This window comes from Thunnus thynnus, chromosome 13 (genome assembly GCF_963924715.1).
Source record: "Thunnus thynnus chromosome 13, fThuThy2.1, whole genome shotgun sequence".
Lineage (NCBI taxonomy): Eukaryota > Metazoa > Chordata > Actinopteri > Scombriformes > Scombridae > Thunnus > Thunnus thynnus.
In genome coordinates this window covers 23,786,036-23,807,515 of record NC_089529.1, presented here as the reverse complement: position 1 = coordinate 23,807,515, position 21,480 = coordinate 23,786,036, and the positions used below count along the sequence as shown (strand labels likewise).

The 21,480-nt window shown below is 38.6% G+C and overlaps 1 protein-coding gene across 5 annotated transcripts in view; it reads left to right on the top strand.

Annotated features, from left to right (window-relative positions):
• Window positions 1–20,505, top strand: part of ncam1a (neural cell adhesion molecule 1a) — a 279,874-nt gene extending 259,369 nt beyond the window's left edge. For 4 of the 5 annotated variants that reach the window (XM_067608747.1, XM_067608749.1, XM_067608748.1 and 1 more), the window contains 3 exons: window positions 8,524–8,731; window positions 9,778–9,894; window positions 16,875–20,505. In XM_067608747.1, coding sequence (XP_067464848.1) covers window positions 8,524–8,731; window positions 9,778–9,894; window positions 16,875–16,995 — 446 coding nt within the window. In that variant the 3' untranslated portion in view covers window positions 16,996–20,505. Of the gene's footprint in view, window positions 1–8,523; window positions 8,732–9,777; window positions 9,895–10,832; window positions 11,298–16,874 lie in introns of all 5 variants that reach the window. The other variant, XM_067608755.1, reaches the window with a different exon arrangement.
• Window positions 20,506–21,480: the final 975 nt, after the last annotated feature.

The window sequence follows — 21,480 nt, the reverse complement described above, 5'->3', positions numbered from 1 at the left end:
CCGTGCTGAATGATTTTCATTTCTGCTAATCAGGTTATTCATCTAAGTGTGTGCATCAGACACACTTGCATTGCATATAAAAAGAATATTTCTCTTCTCTGAAGCAATATATGCAGGCACCCATTGCATACAGATTACAATAAGAGCTGCTGTGCTGTTATTGTTCAGGAAATTCACTCTTTGCATAGCCAAAAAATATTTTCTCATTTTGTTAGTTTTATGTAATTAATGAGATGTTTATGTAGATAGAAATTGGGAAATGAAATGACAAGTTGAATTTATTCCTTAAAGGTGCAGTGTGTAGGATTTAGTGGCATCTAGTGGTGAGGTTGCAGATTGCAACAGACTGAATACACCCCCTTCCAAGCATGTAAGAGAATCTACGATGGCCATGAAGCTCTCTAGAGCCAGTGTTTGGTTTGTCTGTTCTGGGCTACTGTAGAAACATGGCGGGCTCCGTGGAAAAGGACCCATGATTCTTATTTTCAGGTGATTATACACTAATTAAAACATACTTATGAATATTACATTTCATTTCTGCCAAGTCAGTTCTGCTAGATGCCACTAACTTCAATTTATTTTATTTATTTATTTATTTGTTTGTTTATTTAACAGGGACAGTGCACATTATTAAACATTGCTGTAAATGCACCAGAGTTAGCCAAGAGGCTATTTTTCATCTGTAGGCCTGGGACAGATGTTACAGAGTCACTCTAAAAACAGAATATGAAAATGAGATTGAAATTACAAAGTTACTGAGGTCTTTTATAAGCATGCGGAACAATCAATAAAATGAAGAAAGAAGAACATATATAATATTAATAAAAAACATCATTTAGAACATCCTTAAAACATGCAACACAGAGACTCATGATACAAGATATGCAAGACAATAAATACATGAAGATATTAATGTTAATAGAAAAGTGGATTGAATAAAACCACATTGAGCTGCTTTGTTAGACACTAATGTAAATTTATGTAAAATACATAAATTAGTCTGACACAATAAAAGCAAAACCACAATAAGACATGCAGACAGGTACATGAAGGCAGACTGGCAGTAGCAAGATAGCAAGATAGCGACAGGTGACAATAAACAGCAAGGGAAGTTCAGCATAGACAGACTGAGGACAGCAAGGTGCGACTAAGTAATCATTTCTTGTCTTGTCCAGTTCTCTGATAGTTGCTGGGATGGGTTCCACTCTGTAGATGTAGACTGACTGAAAGTACTTTTTCTGAGTGGAATGATGCAATCCCCTCTTAATCTATAAATGTTCCTCCACTGTCTCTGATGTATTTTATCATCTTAATTCATCATTTACAACATGGCTTTTTATTTTACAGAAGACAACATGTTGTTTTTGTTTTGTAAACAGACGAAAATTTAAAGGTGACCTATTATGCTTTTCCTTATTTTCAGTCATATATGTTATGTTACAATATCGGATGTTCATATTAAACGTGGCCAACGTGTCAAATAATGAGGTAAACAGTCCGGGTATCATCGGATAATTCGTTATTCATTTGTAATTCAAAAACCAAAAAACGGTAAATATGTTATTTGTTTGAAAAAACAAAAAACGGAAAGCCGTTTTTGGTGTCAGACTCAAATAACGAAAAACCAATCAAAACCGGCCCGTTTTTCGTTTTTGCCAATTCGTTTTATCGTTATTCCTTTTTGGATTGAATATCGAGCAGGTTTGTGGGCATCAAGCCAATTCATTTTTATGTTTGAAACCGAAAACGGAAGTCACATGGTTTTTTCCTTTTTTTATTTTAAACCAAAAACGAAAAATGAAATCACGTGATCTATTCACGTGGTTTTTGTTTCCCAATGAAAATCCATAAAACCAAATTCAAAAGACCGTTCAATTTTAGTTTAGAAATCAAGTATTTTTGTCAGTTTTGTACGATAGCGGAAGCGGCTACATTAGCCTACCCATGATCCTCAGCGACCGTTGCTATGGTGAAGACGCCAGCAACAGCCTTAACATATAGTCAGTGTAACATTATGTAGTACCACAGATTATTGGTTACGATCGGGATCAACGTACTTTACTGTACATTGAACTGTAAAGAAAATAATGTGTGCTATGGACAAAGAAACAAAGTGTATGAAATATAAGAAAGGTGATGAGAGAATAAATTAAACATAAATAATTAATAAATAATTACATTATGTAACAGTGGAGGTTGAATAAAATGCACAATCTAAAGTCAAAATCTAAAGTTAAAATTACGAAAGTGAATGTGTAGGGCTTAAATGATGGATGTGAAATGTAAAGTTCAGTTTTATAACCCCGTCTTCATCCCATTTACACACACGTGCGGCTGTCGCTGGCGTCTTCAAATGTTGGGTTTGCAACTTAACATGACTCTGATATGGTTGTCCCTCAGCAGGCTTCAGAAAATCTGGCCAATCAGAACAGAGTGGGCTCATCGGGAGGCGGGCCTTAAAGAGACAGGAGCTAAAACAGCCTGTTAAGAGACAGGCCTGCATAAAGGGCCAGTAAAAGATAAATAAAGAGGTTTTTTAAACTGTGAATCATGCAGAGTGACTCTAGTTGAGTCCAAAAATAAAAATATAGAGCTGGAAAGGAGCATTTAGGTCCCTTTTAATATTCTATCTCTGACTGAAGAATTTTGTATTTTAGAAAAGGCATAAACAGTCTGAAACCCAAGAGTAGTCATCTCCGTAACAATATTGTCTCTCTGTATTGAATTAGATAAATTATAAAGTTGTTTTTTTTTTTTTTGCTAATGCTTCCTCTACTCCCGGAAAATGAGTCAGCAATTCATATTTTTCATGCCAGTAAACGCATCAGTCTGTAGGGCCTCAGTGGAAATCTGCATTTAAATGCTTGAAAACCAATCCAGCCACATACACACTCCTTCCTGCATGAAGAGTTCCCAAAGATCTTAATCAGTCAGAGAGGGAGTCAGTTGTCAGCATTACTCAGCTTCCTTGTGCCCAAAAAGAAAACAGAATTTGAGCTTCATATTATTTCAGTGGTGGTGCAGTGCCACACAGTGGCAGAGCTGAAACAAGAATCTGATCCAAACATGTGATCTATTGAACAATGAGGCCTGCCTAGAATATGAATTACAATAGACAGTGAAATGTTAACATTTATGGGTCTATTTACAGTTCTTATTAGTTGTTTTTATATAGTTATTAACCTCTTAAAACTCTTGTTTAGACTCAGAATTTTACACCATAATATCAAGTCAGATTTATTTGTTACCCAATATCATGAATCCCAAATTCGCCTGAAGGGGTTTTACAATCTGTACAGCATACAAAACCTTGTATCCTTAGAAACAAGAGTCCTGATGGGTACTTAAGATCACATGCTAGTCGCTGGAGAGCTGTCAAAGATTCAAGGTGTGTCCCAATTGTATAGACATACTTATTCTAAGCAGATTTTGAGTTTGAAGTGTTTTCAAACCAGAAAAATCACAGAATTAAGTGTGCTCAAAAAAACACTCAAGTATGCATACCAAGAAAGATGCAATGCAATGCGGAAAGCAGTGAAGCTTTAATGAGCTTTAATGAGTCTCTGCAGTCTCGTTGGTAATCTAGTCCAGATTTGACAGGTCTAAATATAGAAGTTTTTGATCTAAATGTGGTCTTGATGAAGAAATATCAGTGAAATCACCCTTTTTTCTCTGTTCTAAATGAAGGTTTCACAAATCTGAAAGTGGGTTTAAACAGTTTTAAGGCTTTTGCTACAATGTCTAACAGTTTTTCATAAGTGTAAAGGGTAAAAAAAAAGAGAATCATTTCTCACTGCTATCATTATTTATGTTTCCCTTTGTTCTCTCAGGCAACTGCCTGCTTCAACTGTGTCAGTGATCAAACCAAACAGCCAGTCAAAGGTCACGGTCGGTATTTTAAGTGACCGATCAAAGGAGCGGGCTGTATGCAGTTGCGAGCACGTAAGGAGGGTCGAGTTCGTGCTCATCATAGCCCCATCCTTGTGGGACCGCATTTGTGCACGTGGAGCGGAAATGCTCCCTCGCCAGGATGGTTTTCCACTTTCTTTGCACTTGTATCACGTGCACACACCTGGTTTTTATGTGCGTGGGTTTTGAGACTAATTAAACGCCATACACATTCCTTATTGCACTGCACCCATTGACTCTATATAAAGATGGACATCATGACAGCTCCCCAAAAGAGTCTCTGGCTCCAAATGACATCACACAAGCAAGATCTCAGCTCCTAGAAAGGAGATATTTTGGCTTCACTTTTGCATAGCAGTAGGAAGAGGAGACGCGTCGCCCATATTTATATACAGTCAGTGACTTCACCAAACATACTGTGGGTTTAAACATGCACAACAAGCGTTTGTAAAGATTGAGCCAACTGTAGGTATGACAGAGTTTTAGAGGTTAAATAAGAAAATCTGTATGTTCAATGTTTAAATTATGAATCCCAATTGGTAGCCACTATTTGAATGCACCATCCAATGCTATAATGATATGTAAATTAACTGCCAATATAAGGTTGTTTGTTTTTATCAATGCACTGGTGCACAAGTCTGGCCGATTGACCAGTTATTGATGTCTCAGAATTGTGTTGTTTTTTGGTGAAATTGAGGCATATCACATGCGGTTTGTTCTCCTCAGTCTTTTGTGAAGCTAGCTCAGTACTGTACCTGACAAGCCTGTAAAGAGAAATGTTTGTGTAGTCCATCCTGACATGTAGATTTGTGCTTTCTCTCTCAGTGGGAACACTCGGTGTAAAAACCCCCCTCAGCTCTGAATACATGCCACATGATTTATCGTGCCTGTTAAAATGTAAATGAGGCGATGGGCAGAGGAAAAACAAGTGTTGCCTGTAACACAGTAGTCACCTATAAGTATACAGAGCTGTGGCACACTCTGCTATTTTGATTACAGCCTTTAGAGAAAATTAAAGATTGCATATTTATGCAGCCGATGGTAGGAAGACCTGAATTTAAATTAAATGTCTAGATCGACTATATCTGTCTTACAAGTGCAGTAAACGCAAACATAAGATGTTTGAGATGCATAGAAACTAATTTAAAAAGAAACATAATCAATCACTGCGAAGTCTGTGCCACAGTGGCTGTCTGCAAGATTTTAACAAGTGTAATAGTGCAAATTCATGTATCAGCATCTACAGGAGGAAGTCTGCATTTCAAAACTTAATATGTGTCAACAAAACTGTCCCACTTCAATGTCCCGGAGGCCTTTATTTGCCTACATTTGTGTCAGTTACTTGGTTAACGGTATGTTCAGGAACTCATAAAGTCTGTAAAAATGTGGTAAATATGTCACATAAACTGGACCAATGAAAAAGTCATCACAGGACATAAAAAGAGCCTGGACATGTTCATAACTACATTGGCTGTTTAGGTCATTAACAAATAGTATGAGAGGAATGAAAGTTATATAGATATATTTACTATTAATAACATGTCTATCATGCGCTGTAGTGAAATATTAAGGTCACCCTGTTTAATTGGATAAATCTATGAATATAAAGAGAGTGTAAAATAAGTAATCAAAAATATTTAAAAGGTTTAACAGGAAAATAGATGGAATTTGACATATAGATACTCAAAAATAGTTATTGACATGTGACAGATACTAAAATATAGCAGAATGATTAACACAGGGACGTAGGATTAAAACTTGGAAAATGTAGTTTTTATATCATTGAGTAATCATTCTGCTGAACTGGTATCTCTCCCTCTTCTGTGATAAATCCTTCCTCATGTGATCTATCAACAGTGTAAAATGGCTCTGCATCAGCTCTAGAAACAAGTGCACATAAATTCTGAGGAACTGACACTAAATCCTGATGTTTATGGTTGATGGTTTAGATGAGAGTCTGTTGTAGCTGCGGGAAATATATCAATGTCTACATCTGGCCGGTTAACTGTGGATGGAATGGACCCAAAGAAAAGGTCATCACCTACAGTCTTTTCAAACAGTGTGAATATGTTTTATGTTCATTTTTACTTGAAGCTTTAGGATATGATGAGGATATTATACTTTACATATGGTCTGTCGTAGAGAACTGCAAAATAAACATCGTTATCCCCTTCTTCAGAGACGTGGATATAATCAGTTTAAACTCACACATGGTCTTCAGACTGTGGAGTGCTTATGTTCTCCTCAGACAGTGTGATGAGCTCTTGATACTTTACAGACACTGGCAAGTGACAGCTACAGTCTTTACTGCCTAAAGCAGAACCTCACTAACCTTTCCTCAGGGACATGTCAATCTAAGAAAGACTTTATTTTAATCGTGTTTTATTGGCTTCTGACAAGACTGTCTGGGAAGTGTGGTGCGGCTTTGTTAAATAATATTTATAATCATTTTATACAAACATTTGTGAATTGATTAGTTAAATACGATCAAGCGATGGCTCGTGAAATTTAAAAAATGATTTAAGGCAAAGTGTGGTGATAAAATATTGTACACAAATATAAGTGCGACGTTACACATTGATTATTGAAGGGACATTTTTAAGCTGCAGCCAGTTCCACTTTGAAAATCATACTGGAGCTGCCCACCACTACTCAAAGACTGAAAAGGTACCCAGTAGCACAATGTGGGTAAGTTGAAAAAGGTTCAGCTTTGATGCAAATGTCCTCTGATGCACGTGAGCAACATCCTGGTGACAACCGATCGCACTTATCTTAATTTCCTCGTGAAACAGAACCACCGTCACGGTCAACAGCTTCACAAATCTCTGCAATATATATTTAATAAACTATAGAGGCTTTAATAAGAAAAATGACTCAAAGTACTTTGTTGTGCACCTTCATAGCACCAATGAGAAAAAATAACTTCCTGATCAGAGCTGACATGACAAGCCCGTAAGCTTTAGACTCGAGGGAGACGAGAGACTGCACGCCTCTTTGTATCTGTATGTGTGAACACAGCATTAGCCATGAAGGCTGCCACTGTATTAAATCCCCCGTTTAGTAGTCCTACTGATCAGATTGTACATAACCAGATTTGTCAGTGTCACTGAGTATTAACATTTTGGGGTCAATGCATCATTTAGTGCTCTGAGCCAGTGTAAGAAAGCACTGTGCCACAAATGTCCGTCCTGTTTGAAATATTGTGGAACATAAATTTGAGTTCTGGTAAGTAGTGTTTTGTCCGTTTGAAGTGACAATCATGCCCCACGTTAAAACAGTTTTTTTGACAGTTGAATTATTGTCATCAAGGCTCTTACAAAAATGAATAATGAACAAGTAAATCATAGAGAGACTTGTGTTTATGTCCACTGATGATACAAGCATAAGTTTCACAAGTTTTGCCAATTTCAAGCTTTAGCAGAGACTCATTTTTTTAAAAAAAAAGCTATGATTTTCCTTAAAATTCTCTGATGGCTGATTTCTCCTGAAATGCACTCGCAGTTTGCATCCAAATATTGAAAATTTGATTACCATTTATTAGCCCGGCTTTGTAGAAATGTCATCTCATTCCAAAACAAATCATGAGAACTAAGAAATGCAAAGCTGTAATGCCTGAACTGCTTTGGAGCTCCAAATCCTGTTTATTCTGTCCTGTCAATAAGCTTCATGTGCATTTGTTCATGTGGAATAGTCTGTGGGGAAAAATAACCTGCATTTGCACTTTGCCCTCAAAGTAGAATTATAAATGTGATGAATCCCTGCATACTCTGAGATAAACAGCTGCTAACCCATTAGCCCTTTAACCTTTACATTTCCTGAGAATTTTCTGGAGCAGCTGAATAGCTTAACCATATTAGTAATTTAATGTTTAAAAAGCCTCTGGAAAGAGGAGCAGCAGGTCAGAGGTGTCAATGATCAGTGAAATATCTCAACATCTGTGAGATGGAATGGCACAAAATGCCGATGATGTATCGTCAGGACCAGCAGTTTGAAATTTATTACTGGATGGATTGAAATTTTTGGTACATAACTATATTTTTTAATGTCTCAGAACATGTCACAAGCCTATTATAAAGGTGAGCCATGTGACAAACAAAAAGGTAGGCATTGAAGGGTTATAGTACTACAATGTAATATAATATTTGGTTTATATATATAGTATACCATCACCCCCCTCACCCGAAGAATCTAATATCCAGATCCAGTTTGTCTTCACATAATGATTTAGATGTGTTGTTCTTCTCAGGTTTGGATTTTCTGTGATTGTGTGTGAAATTTAACACCTCAAGTGTGTCAGCCATGATGACTGTCAAGAGTAAATATCAATATTGTGTTTGAGTATATTCGTTTCCTGGTGGCTCTGGCATGATTTGTCTCCAAATTCAACCTTAACAGAAAGACACACTTGAAGTCTTGACAACTGAAACCTGAAGCAATGTATTAAAAGCTTGACTGCATTCCTCATCCTCTCTCCCTCCCTCTCTTTTTCTAACTTTCTTTCTATCCCCTCTTCTTCATGTTAAACCCTTTCCTCTCTTCTATCTCCTCTCCTTCCCCTTTCTTTCCTGTCTGTTTGCTTGCGTGTTCCCTTCTCTCTCTGTCCTTGCCCTTCAGGCGCCGTGGACAGTGGCACAGGCTTGGGTACCGGAGCCATCGTAGGCATCCTCATCGTCGTCTTTTTCCTACTGTTGGTGGGCATTGACGTCACCTGCTACTTCCTCAACAAGTGTGGACTCCTCATGTGCATCGCTGTCAACTTCTGTGGGAAGACTGGACCAGGTGCCAAGAGCAAGGACATCGAGGAGGGCAAGGCAGCATTCACGTAAGTGAACATCATCTTTGGCCAATCGTGACTGAGAGTGACAGAGAATTATCATCAATTATGTGTTCCCTGCAACTCTATGGAGCTCTTAGCATCTTTCAACTAATTCTTTTGGCAGCAGTTTTCAAAAAAGCTCAAATAAACCAACAGTACACTACCTGACCAGCTCCAGAGAACATAGAGACAAAATTAGTGAATATCTGGTGAACATGTAGCACCTTAAGAGCCCATTAGATTTATTAAGAGTTGGAGTCGACCAGCATCAACTCCAAATAAAAGCTAATGTTGCTCTGCGTCTGCTGGATGAATGTGTAAAAAGAATTGCTTGTTAACATGTTTACCATAAAAAAAGATATATAAATATATTATATATATATATATATATATATAAGATGATATGTTTACAGCATTGTCCAACTGCTCCCAAGTGGCCAAAATAAATAAATAAATAAGAAGAATAAATGTCTAATTGTGTTGAAATGCAGTTATTGCACGTTAGCCTTTGATCAAAAATTCTGTTCAATGTATTGAACTGCAACAAATAAATATTTCAACTAGACAACTCACATGAAACAGATTGTTGAGAGTGAATCGTGGTTTGTAAAAAGAGGTGATATTTGGCAACTCACATCTAAACATGTCGCTCCCAGCAAGCAAACGCTTTAAAGCTCAGCACAATCACAGAGTGATGATAATAGGCAAGCCCTCAGGGGGGGAAACCTACAATCAGACCCTGCCGGTGGATGCAGGAGAAGGAGGAGGAGGATCAAATGTTGATGAGAATGAGAAAATTAGAGAAGAGAGAGAATGAGTGTTTTGACAGGTTAAAGGACTATACAGAACCGATGTTAGTGCATGTTTTATCTCACATTGCTGCCAATCACCAGAATTTTCCTTTAAATAGATTTTCCTATCACATGGCCGGGGTGGTTTGGTCATGTATCACAGAGGCAGATTATGTCACCGTGTACTGTATGTAGGACAAATCAATATTCAGGAGATTAACAGCAAATAAAGTAAAAATTTTTGTTGTACTCTGACAACAGGAAAGATGAGTCTAAGGAGCCCATTGTCGAGGTGAGAACGGAGGAAGAACACACCCCAAACCAAGAAGGAGGGGGTCCCACTGAGCCCAATGAGACCACGCCTTTGACAGAACCTGAGTGAGTATGGAACAGGACCACTTCCCCCCGTTTTAGGGGGTGTCCTAGACTTAGGCCTGTCCACGCAGTATCCAGACAGAGAGGTGAATGAAATCAATGTGTTATTTTCAGCAAACAATACTTTTACAAACATAATTTTAAACTAGATTCAGATGTTGAGGCACAGTTCTGTTGTATTGGGTGGTACTGAAACTAGAAGCTGTACAGTATAAGATCATTAGTCACAGAGTTATACCAACATTGACAATTTACAATAATTAATGTTTTCATGCTGCTCCACAGTTCACAAACTCACAACAGTATTTTGCAAAAAGTGACATCCCTAGATTAGGACGGACCATTTAAAGTCAATGTAGCGCTTAATTCAGTCGCTGTATGAAAAGTTAATGAAACAACACTTCCCAAATATGTTTAAGTATTTGAAAAGAATGTAATTCATGGTAGAGAGGTCTGAAAGTCACATATTTTGTGATTAACGCTTGTAGTTATGGGTGTTTACCTTTCGTTCAACTCTATAGTAACCCTTTATCTACCAAAAAATAAAACCTGAGTTCATACTATCACATCAAAGTAGCAGTATCACGCCCTGAGTGGGGCACAGCTTTCTACTGGGTCTTTGCTTTATTGTGAAAAGCATATTACTAGCATCCTAATCCCAAAAACCCTACCTTCTGTCTATATTTTATTGTTGTATTGTTTTTTTGTTTACCCCTTCCACAAATATTGTGTTGCTAACATTTTGATTTTGTAGATTTTACTTTTTCACTGCAGCAACGTAGCACTCACTCTGCCTTGTTTATGCCCTGACCTGCACTCTCCCTCTACCCCTTTATTTCTCTCGTTGTCCTTTTTCTTTCTTTCCCTCACTTTTCTGATTGCTCTACGCTTCCTCCCCTGTGTCCACTCCCCACCCCTAATTCTCCTCCCCCACCAAACAGGCCTGCTGCTGCAGACACCACCTTCACAGTGGTAAACTTGCTCCCCTCCACTGCCACTAACTCAGTCGCTGAGAGCTTTAGCACGGCGCAGAGCAGTCCTGCTAGTGAGCACACCACGCTAACCACCAGCGCCTCCAGCCCAACCAAAGCTGCCCCTGCCAAGTCCTCCCCAAAAAGCAGCCCTGCTGCCCAGTCCAGTGCACTTAAAGCTAACACCCAACCTGATGTCGGGCCCCTGGTCGACCTGAGCGACACCCCTAAAGATCCCCCTTCATCCAACCCAACAAGTTCCCTTGTCCCAGAGCCAGTCAGCCTGCCCTCTGCTAATGCTGATGGGCCACAGAACCAGCGTGACCCAGTCAAAGCCCCTGAGAGCACCCAGAATAAGGACTTACAAGTAGACGGCCCGACCGAGGATGCACCTAATGCCCCGTGCACAGACTCGACCACACCAGCCCAAAATGAGTATGAACACTTCCATTTGCCCATTCCTCAACGTGTCTCTTCTGCTCTGGTGGCATCCCAATAGCCCACATGTGTGCCATTTTTAAAGGAAAATTTCACCCTAAAATGCAAACACAGTGGTTTTGATATCAGATCCCTAGAATACATGCAGAATTCTGCTCTGTTCAGGTACATTGCCAAGAATAGTAGGCACCTTTTAGGTTTGATCCCACTACAAAATGTCCAAAATGTTTTGATTTGTTACCACCCCTTCACGTTCCCTTATTATACCTTATCTAGCTTCATTTTAATTTTCTCAGAATTTCACAAGCAGAATATTACAGTACTCATCTTGTTCATAAGCGAAACAAAGCTTGATTAACATAAGAGGCAGTCAAAAGTGTGCTGAGAAAAATGTGCTATATATACAGTATTTTTAACCTGGGAATAATTAAGGACAAAATGTGTAGCCAAATGACAGACATAGAATTGACTGGTCTTGCATTCATTTCACACAAAAACTGAAAAACCATAAAACAGGAGGCTAAAAGCCTGAGATCAAAGGTTTTTTAGCCTAATTACATCGAGAGGATGCTCTCGACAGCAAATGTGAGTTACATTTTCATTGCTGCTTCTGAGCACCACTGCCTTTCAGTAGATTTTGACTATGTTGTCTGATTGCCTGAACAAATACATAATGTAAGAAAAGGTCCAGAGGCAGAGATGCTAGTGTGTCCACCAACAACCTCATTATACCAGAATGAAATGCAGCCAGAAATCATGTTGCAATTTTCTCCAGTTCTAAAAAAGCTGTATAATTAGCCAGTGATGAACATTTCAGCATTTTCTGGAAGTAAAATTGCATTCTGGGAACTGATTTACAAAGAAATAAGGCTGGTTAAATGAACGTGGGTAAACCAAACAAAGTTATTTGCAACACTTGATCACAGAGTGACTCCTGGGATGTAGCCGACTGAACATCTCAGGTTGATGATCATTGTAAGAAAATTTAAGGGTGAAATTTTCTTTAAAGACTGTGAGATTTTTGCCATGCAGGTAAATGGCACAGGAATAGGATCTTTTGGGATGCCACCAGTGCATCATCATTCAACTACCACTTCCACCCTCCACCCTCCACCTGTTTGTCTGCTGACTTAATGGATTCAACCTTTCCCCTTACTGCACAGCTTCTTTATATTTCACTCAACCAGTTGTTGAATGTATGTGCAACATGTGGCTTAGTGATGCATTTTGTTGATTACACACCCAGTATATGTATACTCCAGCAATACTTACTTAGACTACTTTCAGTGCTCACATTAGTGCTAAAAGTTCTAGCATACATCAATATATGAAGAACATTGAATGGATAAATCAAGTTTATTACAATTTGACTTTTATTTTTTTAGCTGTCCTTCCTATCAACAATATGGCTGTACTTTCCAAGTGAGAAACACATATTGCTAAATAGAAAGCATATGGGGCAAGAAACATGAGACGGCAGCCAGACGCTTGTTCCTCGAGTTAGCCAAACTCACAGTATTTGGAAGAGAAAATGAAGTAGAATGATAGTCCAAACAGTCCGTTACAAAACTCACTTCACAGTTTGCAGAATGAATTCTTGGCTCAGCTTTGACCAACGGTATTTGCTGTTGTGCACTGTGTCTCTGGCATTATGGTTGCATTCATCTTTGACTTCAAAAGAATTTGGTGTGCATGGATTTTGCACAGGAACAATGCAGATCTAGTATTTTATTTTTATTCATTTTCTTCTGTGCATAACGTTAGCAACAGTCCAAGTTCTTGCAGCAACAATGATATTTTGCTTGTCATGCTTCGCAGCAAAAGAAAAAGACAGTCCAATCTTGGTGAGGCTACAATGGTAGAGTAAACTACAATGTTTTTACTTGTTTACAGGATCCAATAAATCTGTTGTGTACTGTATCAGAAGAAAGAAAAGACATGGCAGCTTTTGTTGTTGCAAGCGACATCAGACTCATCTCAGAATTCACTAAATAAGATGTGGACTCAGTAGATTGGAAAAACTCATATTGTTGCCTCATTTTCCAACTGTGTAACGTCCATAAACAAGCATGGATTTCATTGGTCAAACTAATTTCTGACAGCAAAAATCCAGAGGAAACAACACACACCTTTTTCCATTGCACAAAAGAATGGTTCCTTTCAAATATCGTGAATACCTTCACCTCCAAATAAAGCGGTTTAGATAATCTGGCTAAACTGTTGTCACTTCAAACTACATTGTAGCAATGTCCCAGCGTTCCCAGATCTCAGCAGTTATTTTGATGAGTATAATGTTATCATAACTAAAACTTAATGAAGCCTCAAGTTCTTTAAATGTACTGTATTTCAGTTACATTAAGCTCTTCCTAAAGTTTAAAGTGATTTTGCATGATGTACTCACAGTTTGTTTTGATTGCGAACTTCTGGCAGAAAGGTATCTATAGCTGACTGTTTTAACAACCATATGCCAACAGAAGACACAGATAAAGATACTTCTCTTAGCTGGAGTCTGTTAGAAAAATAACCTTCGAGTTCCACTACACACTAAAAATGAGAAATTCTTGTTCAAGCCAACAAAAGAGTAGAGATATAATTTTGTTAAGAACTCTACAGAAGAATACAATGCTTCTCTGTTGCGTAGGGATGAATAAGCTTGTTCAGGTAAATTAAATACTCATCACAATGTGACCTCCAGTAGCACCACCTTATTGTTCTGTGTCCTCTTCATTTTGATAGAGGACAATAGATTCGCCCAGACACCTCTGTTTTTTTGTTTCAGTTCTTCTAGAAAGCCCTTATTTCAGTGGTGCTATAAAAGGGTTATTATTTTGAGTTTTGCCCCGAGGAGATTGTAGATGTTCCTGATTCCTTAAAGCCTGTGAGGATGACGAGAAAGCTATGGCAGAAGATGAATTACAAGAGGCTTACTGACAATCACTCCACTTTCTCTCCTTTCTTCATCTCATACTTTGCTCACTCGCACGGCCAGAAGAAGATGTCAGTGATGAAGTATGGGGAGTTGAGAGCTAGTTGGAAGCAGGGCTCTTGTCAGCTCAACATCACCTTGATAAAACTAAACTTGTCATTGGAGGTATTTTTCTTCATAACTCTCTGACAGGACTGAAGCATAGCTCTGCCACTGATCTATGTGGTGATCCTTCTTCAGCATCCCAACACTTAAATGTCTTGTCAAGCTTCTTGTGGGTTTATTGGATTTCTGAGTGGCATTCACCTCCTCAGGGCCCATTTTTCTATCTTGAGACCCCTATATATCACATATATAAATGTATTTCATGATGCTGCTTCATACCACATTTAAAACAATGTTTCAAAGGTTTGAATTAGTCAGCTTCAAATTACTTTTAATTATGTAAGAGCATTAAAAAAACATTTGAAGAGAATAGTCAAGATAGTTGTAGTGCTTGTTGATACAAAAACTGATATTGCGCATGTAGAATAATTTTAACTGTACATGTCCAGGAGATATCGAGTGTGGATCGACGCCATGGACGTATAAAGAGAACTGGATATGAAAGTTGCTCAGTGGCATATGAAGCAATAAAAAATCGACTTCCTGGTATGAAAGTACCCGGATCTTCCGCACTGTGGGGCCCATAGAGCGTGCACACTAGTGACTTTCGCTGGCCGAGTCGGCTACTTCCTGTTTAGCCCTCCGGCTAACTTGAATGGGGATAAAACAATTCAATTATGCGGCTCTTCTAGGCTTTTGAAATGTGATCAGACCGAACGGATTTAATTCTGATAGTGAGACAAGTCATTTCACGGGGGTTGTGATGCTCAGAAAAATGTATCCGCTGATTTACAGACGTCTCTTTCACAATGTAACTCTATGGGAAAAAGTCTTTTTGGGCCAGTGTGCGTCATGTGACGTTGTAATTACACGGTTTGGCCGCTATGTTAAATTTGCTTCAAAGCCTGGCGCTCTTCCTGTATCCAGTTCTCTTTATACATCCATGATCGACGCTGACAGTGCATCGGTGGAAATGATATCAAAGTGACTTAACAGTAACTAGCTGGGTTTAAAGAGGCCATTGCCTGTATTGCACAACTTTATGGATAGTGAAGGGCAACATCTTTGAGTTGGGCACTGAAGTCGAGGATGCTGCAATATTATGAATGCATACAGTATTGTAAATGCACAAGCTGTGCATAACCCAGTGGAATTTTTGGGATTTAGGTCAGTTAAAAACAGAACATAAAAACACAGCCATGCTAATTCATTATTTTGAGGATTATAGTCGGGTGTTATGGCTGCAATTATGTAAAATACTTTGAATGAGCTTAATTAGCACGACTTCACTTTAATGTGTAAAACTGCCCTAGTTGAGTCCACATGGTCCAGTATTTTTCAGACTTTTTATACAGAACATTTTATTCTCTCAAAGATCAGTCTTTGGATGAGTTCTAGATGAGAAGCATGTAAATTGAAAAGTGACAGATTGCTGTGACATTCGCTGACAACATTAATGCTCTCAAGGAAATTAACTTGTTTTATTAAAGACTGTAGCGCCACCTTCAGGCACATTTTACTTTGTCAGCCCCACTTCCGTTCCACAAATAGTACTTCTTCCATTATGTTTTTTTTTTTTTTTTCTATTCCATATAATAGTCCAGTGGTGTGGGATGTAATGAACATTGTAGCTGCTGGGAGACTGGTGTAGCTTTAGACTTTGGTTTTATGAACAGTAACACATGGTTTAAGTAACACAAGGGACCAAAGCTTTCAAGAATCACATCTAGTTTGAAGACATTTATACCATAGGAATGCTATTTCAATTTGAGGCTGTCAGGATTGGATTTATTTATGGATGCCGTATGTGGGACAGCCTGTGGTCTAACTTTGTAAATCCCACAGAGAGCATGTATATGTGTCAGCAGGATAGAGGAGTGTACTGATTTAAAATGGCCGTTTGAGAGCTGACACAGAGGACAGAAGAAACGATGACTGTATGTGACACAGCAGTTTATTGTAACATTTTGGACTACACTTTTAAAATGGAAGCCAGAGCATCGCATTTAATGCAAATGTATTCCAGCAGTGGCACACATTCGTACAACAGAGAAAATGTTCGACTTAAGTGAAGTATGGCTTTAAAATCTCTTCCCATTGTGTCCCGGCTCAGTCCAGACGGTGTGTAATCCTCTTGTGTATTGTAGTTTGCGTTGTAGGTTATGCCTCAGTCTTTCATTCCTTCTTGCATTGTGCCTACTGTACTGGCCCTGTCTCATTCCACATCAGCATTCATTGTTCCTTGAAAATAGCTGTGACATCCATGTACTCTTATTCGATGTCTGGCTAGGATAGTGAGCTTGATCCTATTATGTATGAAATGCATTCAGTTCCAGGAGGGAAAACAAATTCCCTCAAAGCATCTTGCATGTTTTCCCCCCATTTTTTTCTCCTTTCTTTGAAAAATGACACAAAAGGCAGCTCAGAGCAGACAGTTTAGTGGTGTGAGAGAGACTTAGTGATTCGCTGCTAACAGAATGTCCTCTCTTTCTCTCTCTCTCTGTGTGGTTCTCTCTCTTGCTCCTGTGTTTGTCCCCCCATAGCGGTAAGGCTGTGAAGGATGATAACACTAAAGGCGAGACGGAGGTGAAGAATGCCACAACCGAGGTGAAGACAGTTCCCAACGAGGCTCCCCAGACGAACGGCAACGAAAGTAAAGCGTAATCTCCTCGCCTCGAGAGCAGCAGAAAGAAGAGGGTGGTTGGGGTAGGGAGGGTGGTTGGGTGTGGGGTTTTTAAGGTTCAAAAAGGGGGGAGGTGGGTCGGGGGGTCACAGTCACTGAAACCTCAAAGCAATGTCACACACCACCCCATCCCATAAGAAAAAGCAACAGAAAAGCTTAAAAAAAAAAAAAAAGAAGAAATCATGGGTCTCTTTCTTCAGTGTCTTCTGACCAGGAAAATGTAAAGACCTCATGCACATGCCTTAGTTCCTTTTATTTCAGTTTTCTTTATTTGTCACCGGAAAAAAGCTAAATTCATACTTGTAGTCCACCCTCCTTCTTGTATGAAATATTAAATTGATCAACTCTTAAATATGGAACAGAATTTATATTATTTTCCTCTAGATAACCATGGTTGGACTGTAGCTTTACTTCACAGATTACTGCCTTCATGATGTAAGACTGGTACATTACCAATACTACTATTCTTTATGCAGTATGGTCATCATTGTGGTAATGGATTATGGGTCTTTTTTTTTTCCTTTGTCAATATTTTGTTGTGTTTAAATAATGTGCAGATATTACTGCCTATTTAGCTTTTTTTTAATGTGTTATTTCCAGGGCTAGAGATTAGAACATTAGCATGCCTGTTTTTGCAAAGTTACTGTATTTCTGTACATGTTGCTGTCATTTGGTTCCTCTTTAGATGTTTGTTTGTTTGTTTGTTTTCTTGAACTTTGTCACCATTTCTGGTCCAGAAATCCTGTAGCCGTAAGCAACAAGAATCAGAAGAAGACACCGGAGAAAGATTTATCATGCCGTTATAGTTGAGGTTCAGGTCCCCTAGAAATTATGTTTGAACTAGTAAATGGTTTTGCCTAATGCATTTTTGAAGAACAATAATTGTTGATCATGCTTTAGATGCCACAATCAGATATCGTAGGAAAACAAACACACAAAAAGGCAGCAGATACGTTCATAAAAAGTGTATCTGGACGATGTTACATTTACTTTCAAATGTATCGTATTTGCTGTTTGCATGAACATAATTTTTAGGGAGACAGGGTTGGGGAGATTTGTGATTAGTGGTAAGGAAATGGTCACAATGAACATTATAGCTGTGTCCCTTTTCATGGGCCACATCCCTCAAAGTCAAGACTGAATACATCATAAGAGGTCAACAGGGGTGTCCCATTCCAAAGGCGAAATATTGCCTGAATTTGATGTAAACAGCTGATGTTGTTTGTTTCTCAAAATCTATTACAAATCAGTCAGTTGTACCGCTTTGAGTCCTCATCAACTCATAAAGTCGGAAATGTGACCAAATATACCAGGTGTATTCATGTGGTCATATCACTGGTAAATATAGCGTATGAACTGGACCAATGGAAAAGCCACTACAGGATGTAAATAATAGAGGTCCACTGTACCAGTTGTTCATCATGTCCTTGAATTTACACATCAGAAGTCTGCCACATCTTCGGCAGTTTGAGGGCAACTTCCTGCTTTGACCTTATGAGTTGACAAGGACCACCCAAACGCACCATGAGGCTCGGAGTGGGAACGAGAGATGACATTAAGATGAATACTCCGTAGATGTTCTCATCTCAGGAGGTTGTACAGGTTCAGCCCACTAGCCTCGAGTGCTTAGACCGACACCCCTTGTAAACCATGTCCTTCGAAAGAGGTGGTCCCTAAAATAGGACACAGCTCGTGTGTGTTGTTAATATTGTCGTTTGGTTTTCTTTAGGTTAATTTGAGAACACACCTTCATCTCTTTCTCTTTCACATACACACACCTCACTTTTTTTCCAGAGGTCTCCTTTAAGCATTCGGACCAGTTCTTAACCTGACAGGTTTGGGCTCAACAGTGACTCAGAAAGGCCACATGTGTTCTGTCAAAATGATTTTCAGCAGGTTTGGACTGCTAGGAATCTAGCCAAACAAGTTCTTGGCACACTAGTTTCCACTGCCTGCAATTAATCTTGAATATCACATGCAGTTCGTTGCCTTGGGCTCAACCATCTGTTCTTCATTGTCTGGTTCATAGTCCTTGTTTCCTGCTTCCTTGCGCTACTCGCTGATGTTCACTGCTTATAACTTAGTGCTCAGAGAGCTCAGCATGCTGACATCTCTACACCATAGACTGACCAAACATCTGATTTAGCCGTTTTTTCTCTCTTTCACCACAGCTGTTGACAATTTGAGTTTGTGTCACCACTGCTACCACCATCTTGTCTTTAATTTGTTTGTGCCTGCAGTGATGTGACATGTATTGTAACTTTAATTCCTCACTTTATGTGTCAGAGACAATGTCCCTTAACCAACATAAAAATAATGGTCAGACAAAAAAAAAGACCCACTTCCTGGGAAAATGTCTGGAAATTTTAAAAACTATAAATGAGCCACAAGTCTAGTCTTTATCTGTCATCTGATCAGATATTAAAGGCACTCTAAAGAGAGGAAAAAGATGTGTTAAATTGAGCAAATTATTACAAAGCCACAAACAGAATATGCTAGTTAACATCATCAGCTTGTGGGGGAAGCTAATGCTGGTTGTGCTCTGGCCATCATAGTTTTTAAGCACATGCTGGTCTTGCTTGCCAGCAGCTGTGATCTCATTTACCACTATAACCAGCATCAGACTGTCTCTGTCCAGCTAAGGCCAGTTAAAGACCAGCCAGATCTACCAAACTGCTCTAAGCTAGGTTTTTCATTAAATGTTTGTACTCTTGGTTTACAGTGGATGTTGTAAAAGACTAAGATCAAGAGTTTAGATAATGCCAATTGGCTATACTACATGCTAAGACTTTAGCATGCAGACAGAACTACCTAGACCGAGGTAATTTTGTTTCCAATCCTCATTGGATAAAATAACCAATGTATTAAACTACCAAAAACAACCTAGCTATTTCAAACTAATGAAAAAAGCCCAAGCTGTCACAGGTCCAAAGGATTCCAATGGAAAACTGTGCTGTAGCATAAGTTTGGCTTAAATGGGTATACGTCTGTAAATGAATGTACACACTCAAGCCGTTAAGCATATAGCCTTTTAGTGGTCCTTTTTTTCCACGAAAATAAATGAAGAAATTTGGCTTCTTTTAACTAACTAGGAAAAAATTGGTCTGTTTAAAGGTCTCATTGTATGCATAGAATGTCAATGAAATTATTTTAAAATGTTCTTACTCAAGCCATAGTACCCTGCTGTGGATTTGGAAAAAAAATTTTTTAGTCTGACCATCTTTTTTTTTGTACAGTGTTTCTCCTATCTTAGACTGCAAGCTAGTACACTGTGAATGTGTGAATCCATTGTGTCCTTTGTCATAGAGTCGAGTCAAATTAGTTTTGATTGTGAAAATATGTAGCTGATAGTATGCAACAGAATTCCCAATGCTAACGTACAGAAGTCTGACAGCAGCAAACTGGAAAGACACAGTGCCTTTGAATAAGAAAATGGTGGCATGCATTCCATTCCTCTCAGTGTCTGTCCATTAAAAGGTTTCACATTTCCATCTTCCTGCCAATTTGCTTTTTTTTTTATTATTTACTACATTTCACAGTCGTAAGTTAAGCAGCGCTCTGTTCAAATTGTGTCATATATTCAAAATGGCTACATCTGGTATATATGATGGGATCTTCGCATTGTCCTTGTGAAAGGATAAATCTGGTTTATTACAACTTGGATCTTATTTTTTTATAGGTTTTGACATTATTTGTACCATCATAATAACATTGTACTCACCAAGGTAATTGCTAAGAATTCCAATGGGACAAGAAACACCAGCAGTCAGGTTGTTAATGAAGGTAAACTGCAAAATTATGACCCAAATTTTCAGTTGTAAAGGCCACCATTTGAAGACCGATTGTAGTTGTGTGCACACAAGATATAAGACCCAAGATGTAATACCTTGGAATTGTCCTTAGAAGAAGACATTTGGACATACTGTCTCCTCATCCTAGAAATTTAGAGCAAACCATCACATCTAACTGCAACAACACATTTACACTTTGCTCAGGTCCCATATTCTCAAAAGTATCTGAAATGGTTGGGTTTGTCAGAAGCAAGCATGCAAACAAACTAGAAAAGGATATTATTATCATCATCACAGTTTTTGATATGGAAGAAAATGAAGGCTTCATGTATTGTATTGATCTTTTTTCAAGTGTTGTGTAATTTGTCCTGTTTTTGCTTCACACAGCTCTGAAATGTAATTTTAAAAAAAGGGAGAGTGCCATTAGCTAATTATACTGTCTCTGCTGAAATACAGTGTGAAAACATACAAAAGGAACTATTTGAGTTTATTGTTTTGTCCAAAAAACAAGCTTGAAGGTGCTCTGGAATTGCAAATGCAGGACCAATTTTCTACCTTTGTCACAGCTCCTGAAATTAATTTGTGGGAAGACATCAGGTGAACCAGTGCTCTTTGTTCAGATACCTCAAAGAATGCAAGAATGACACAGAGGCAGCCATGCATTTAACTGTTTTG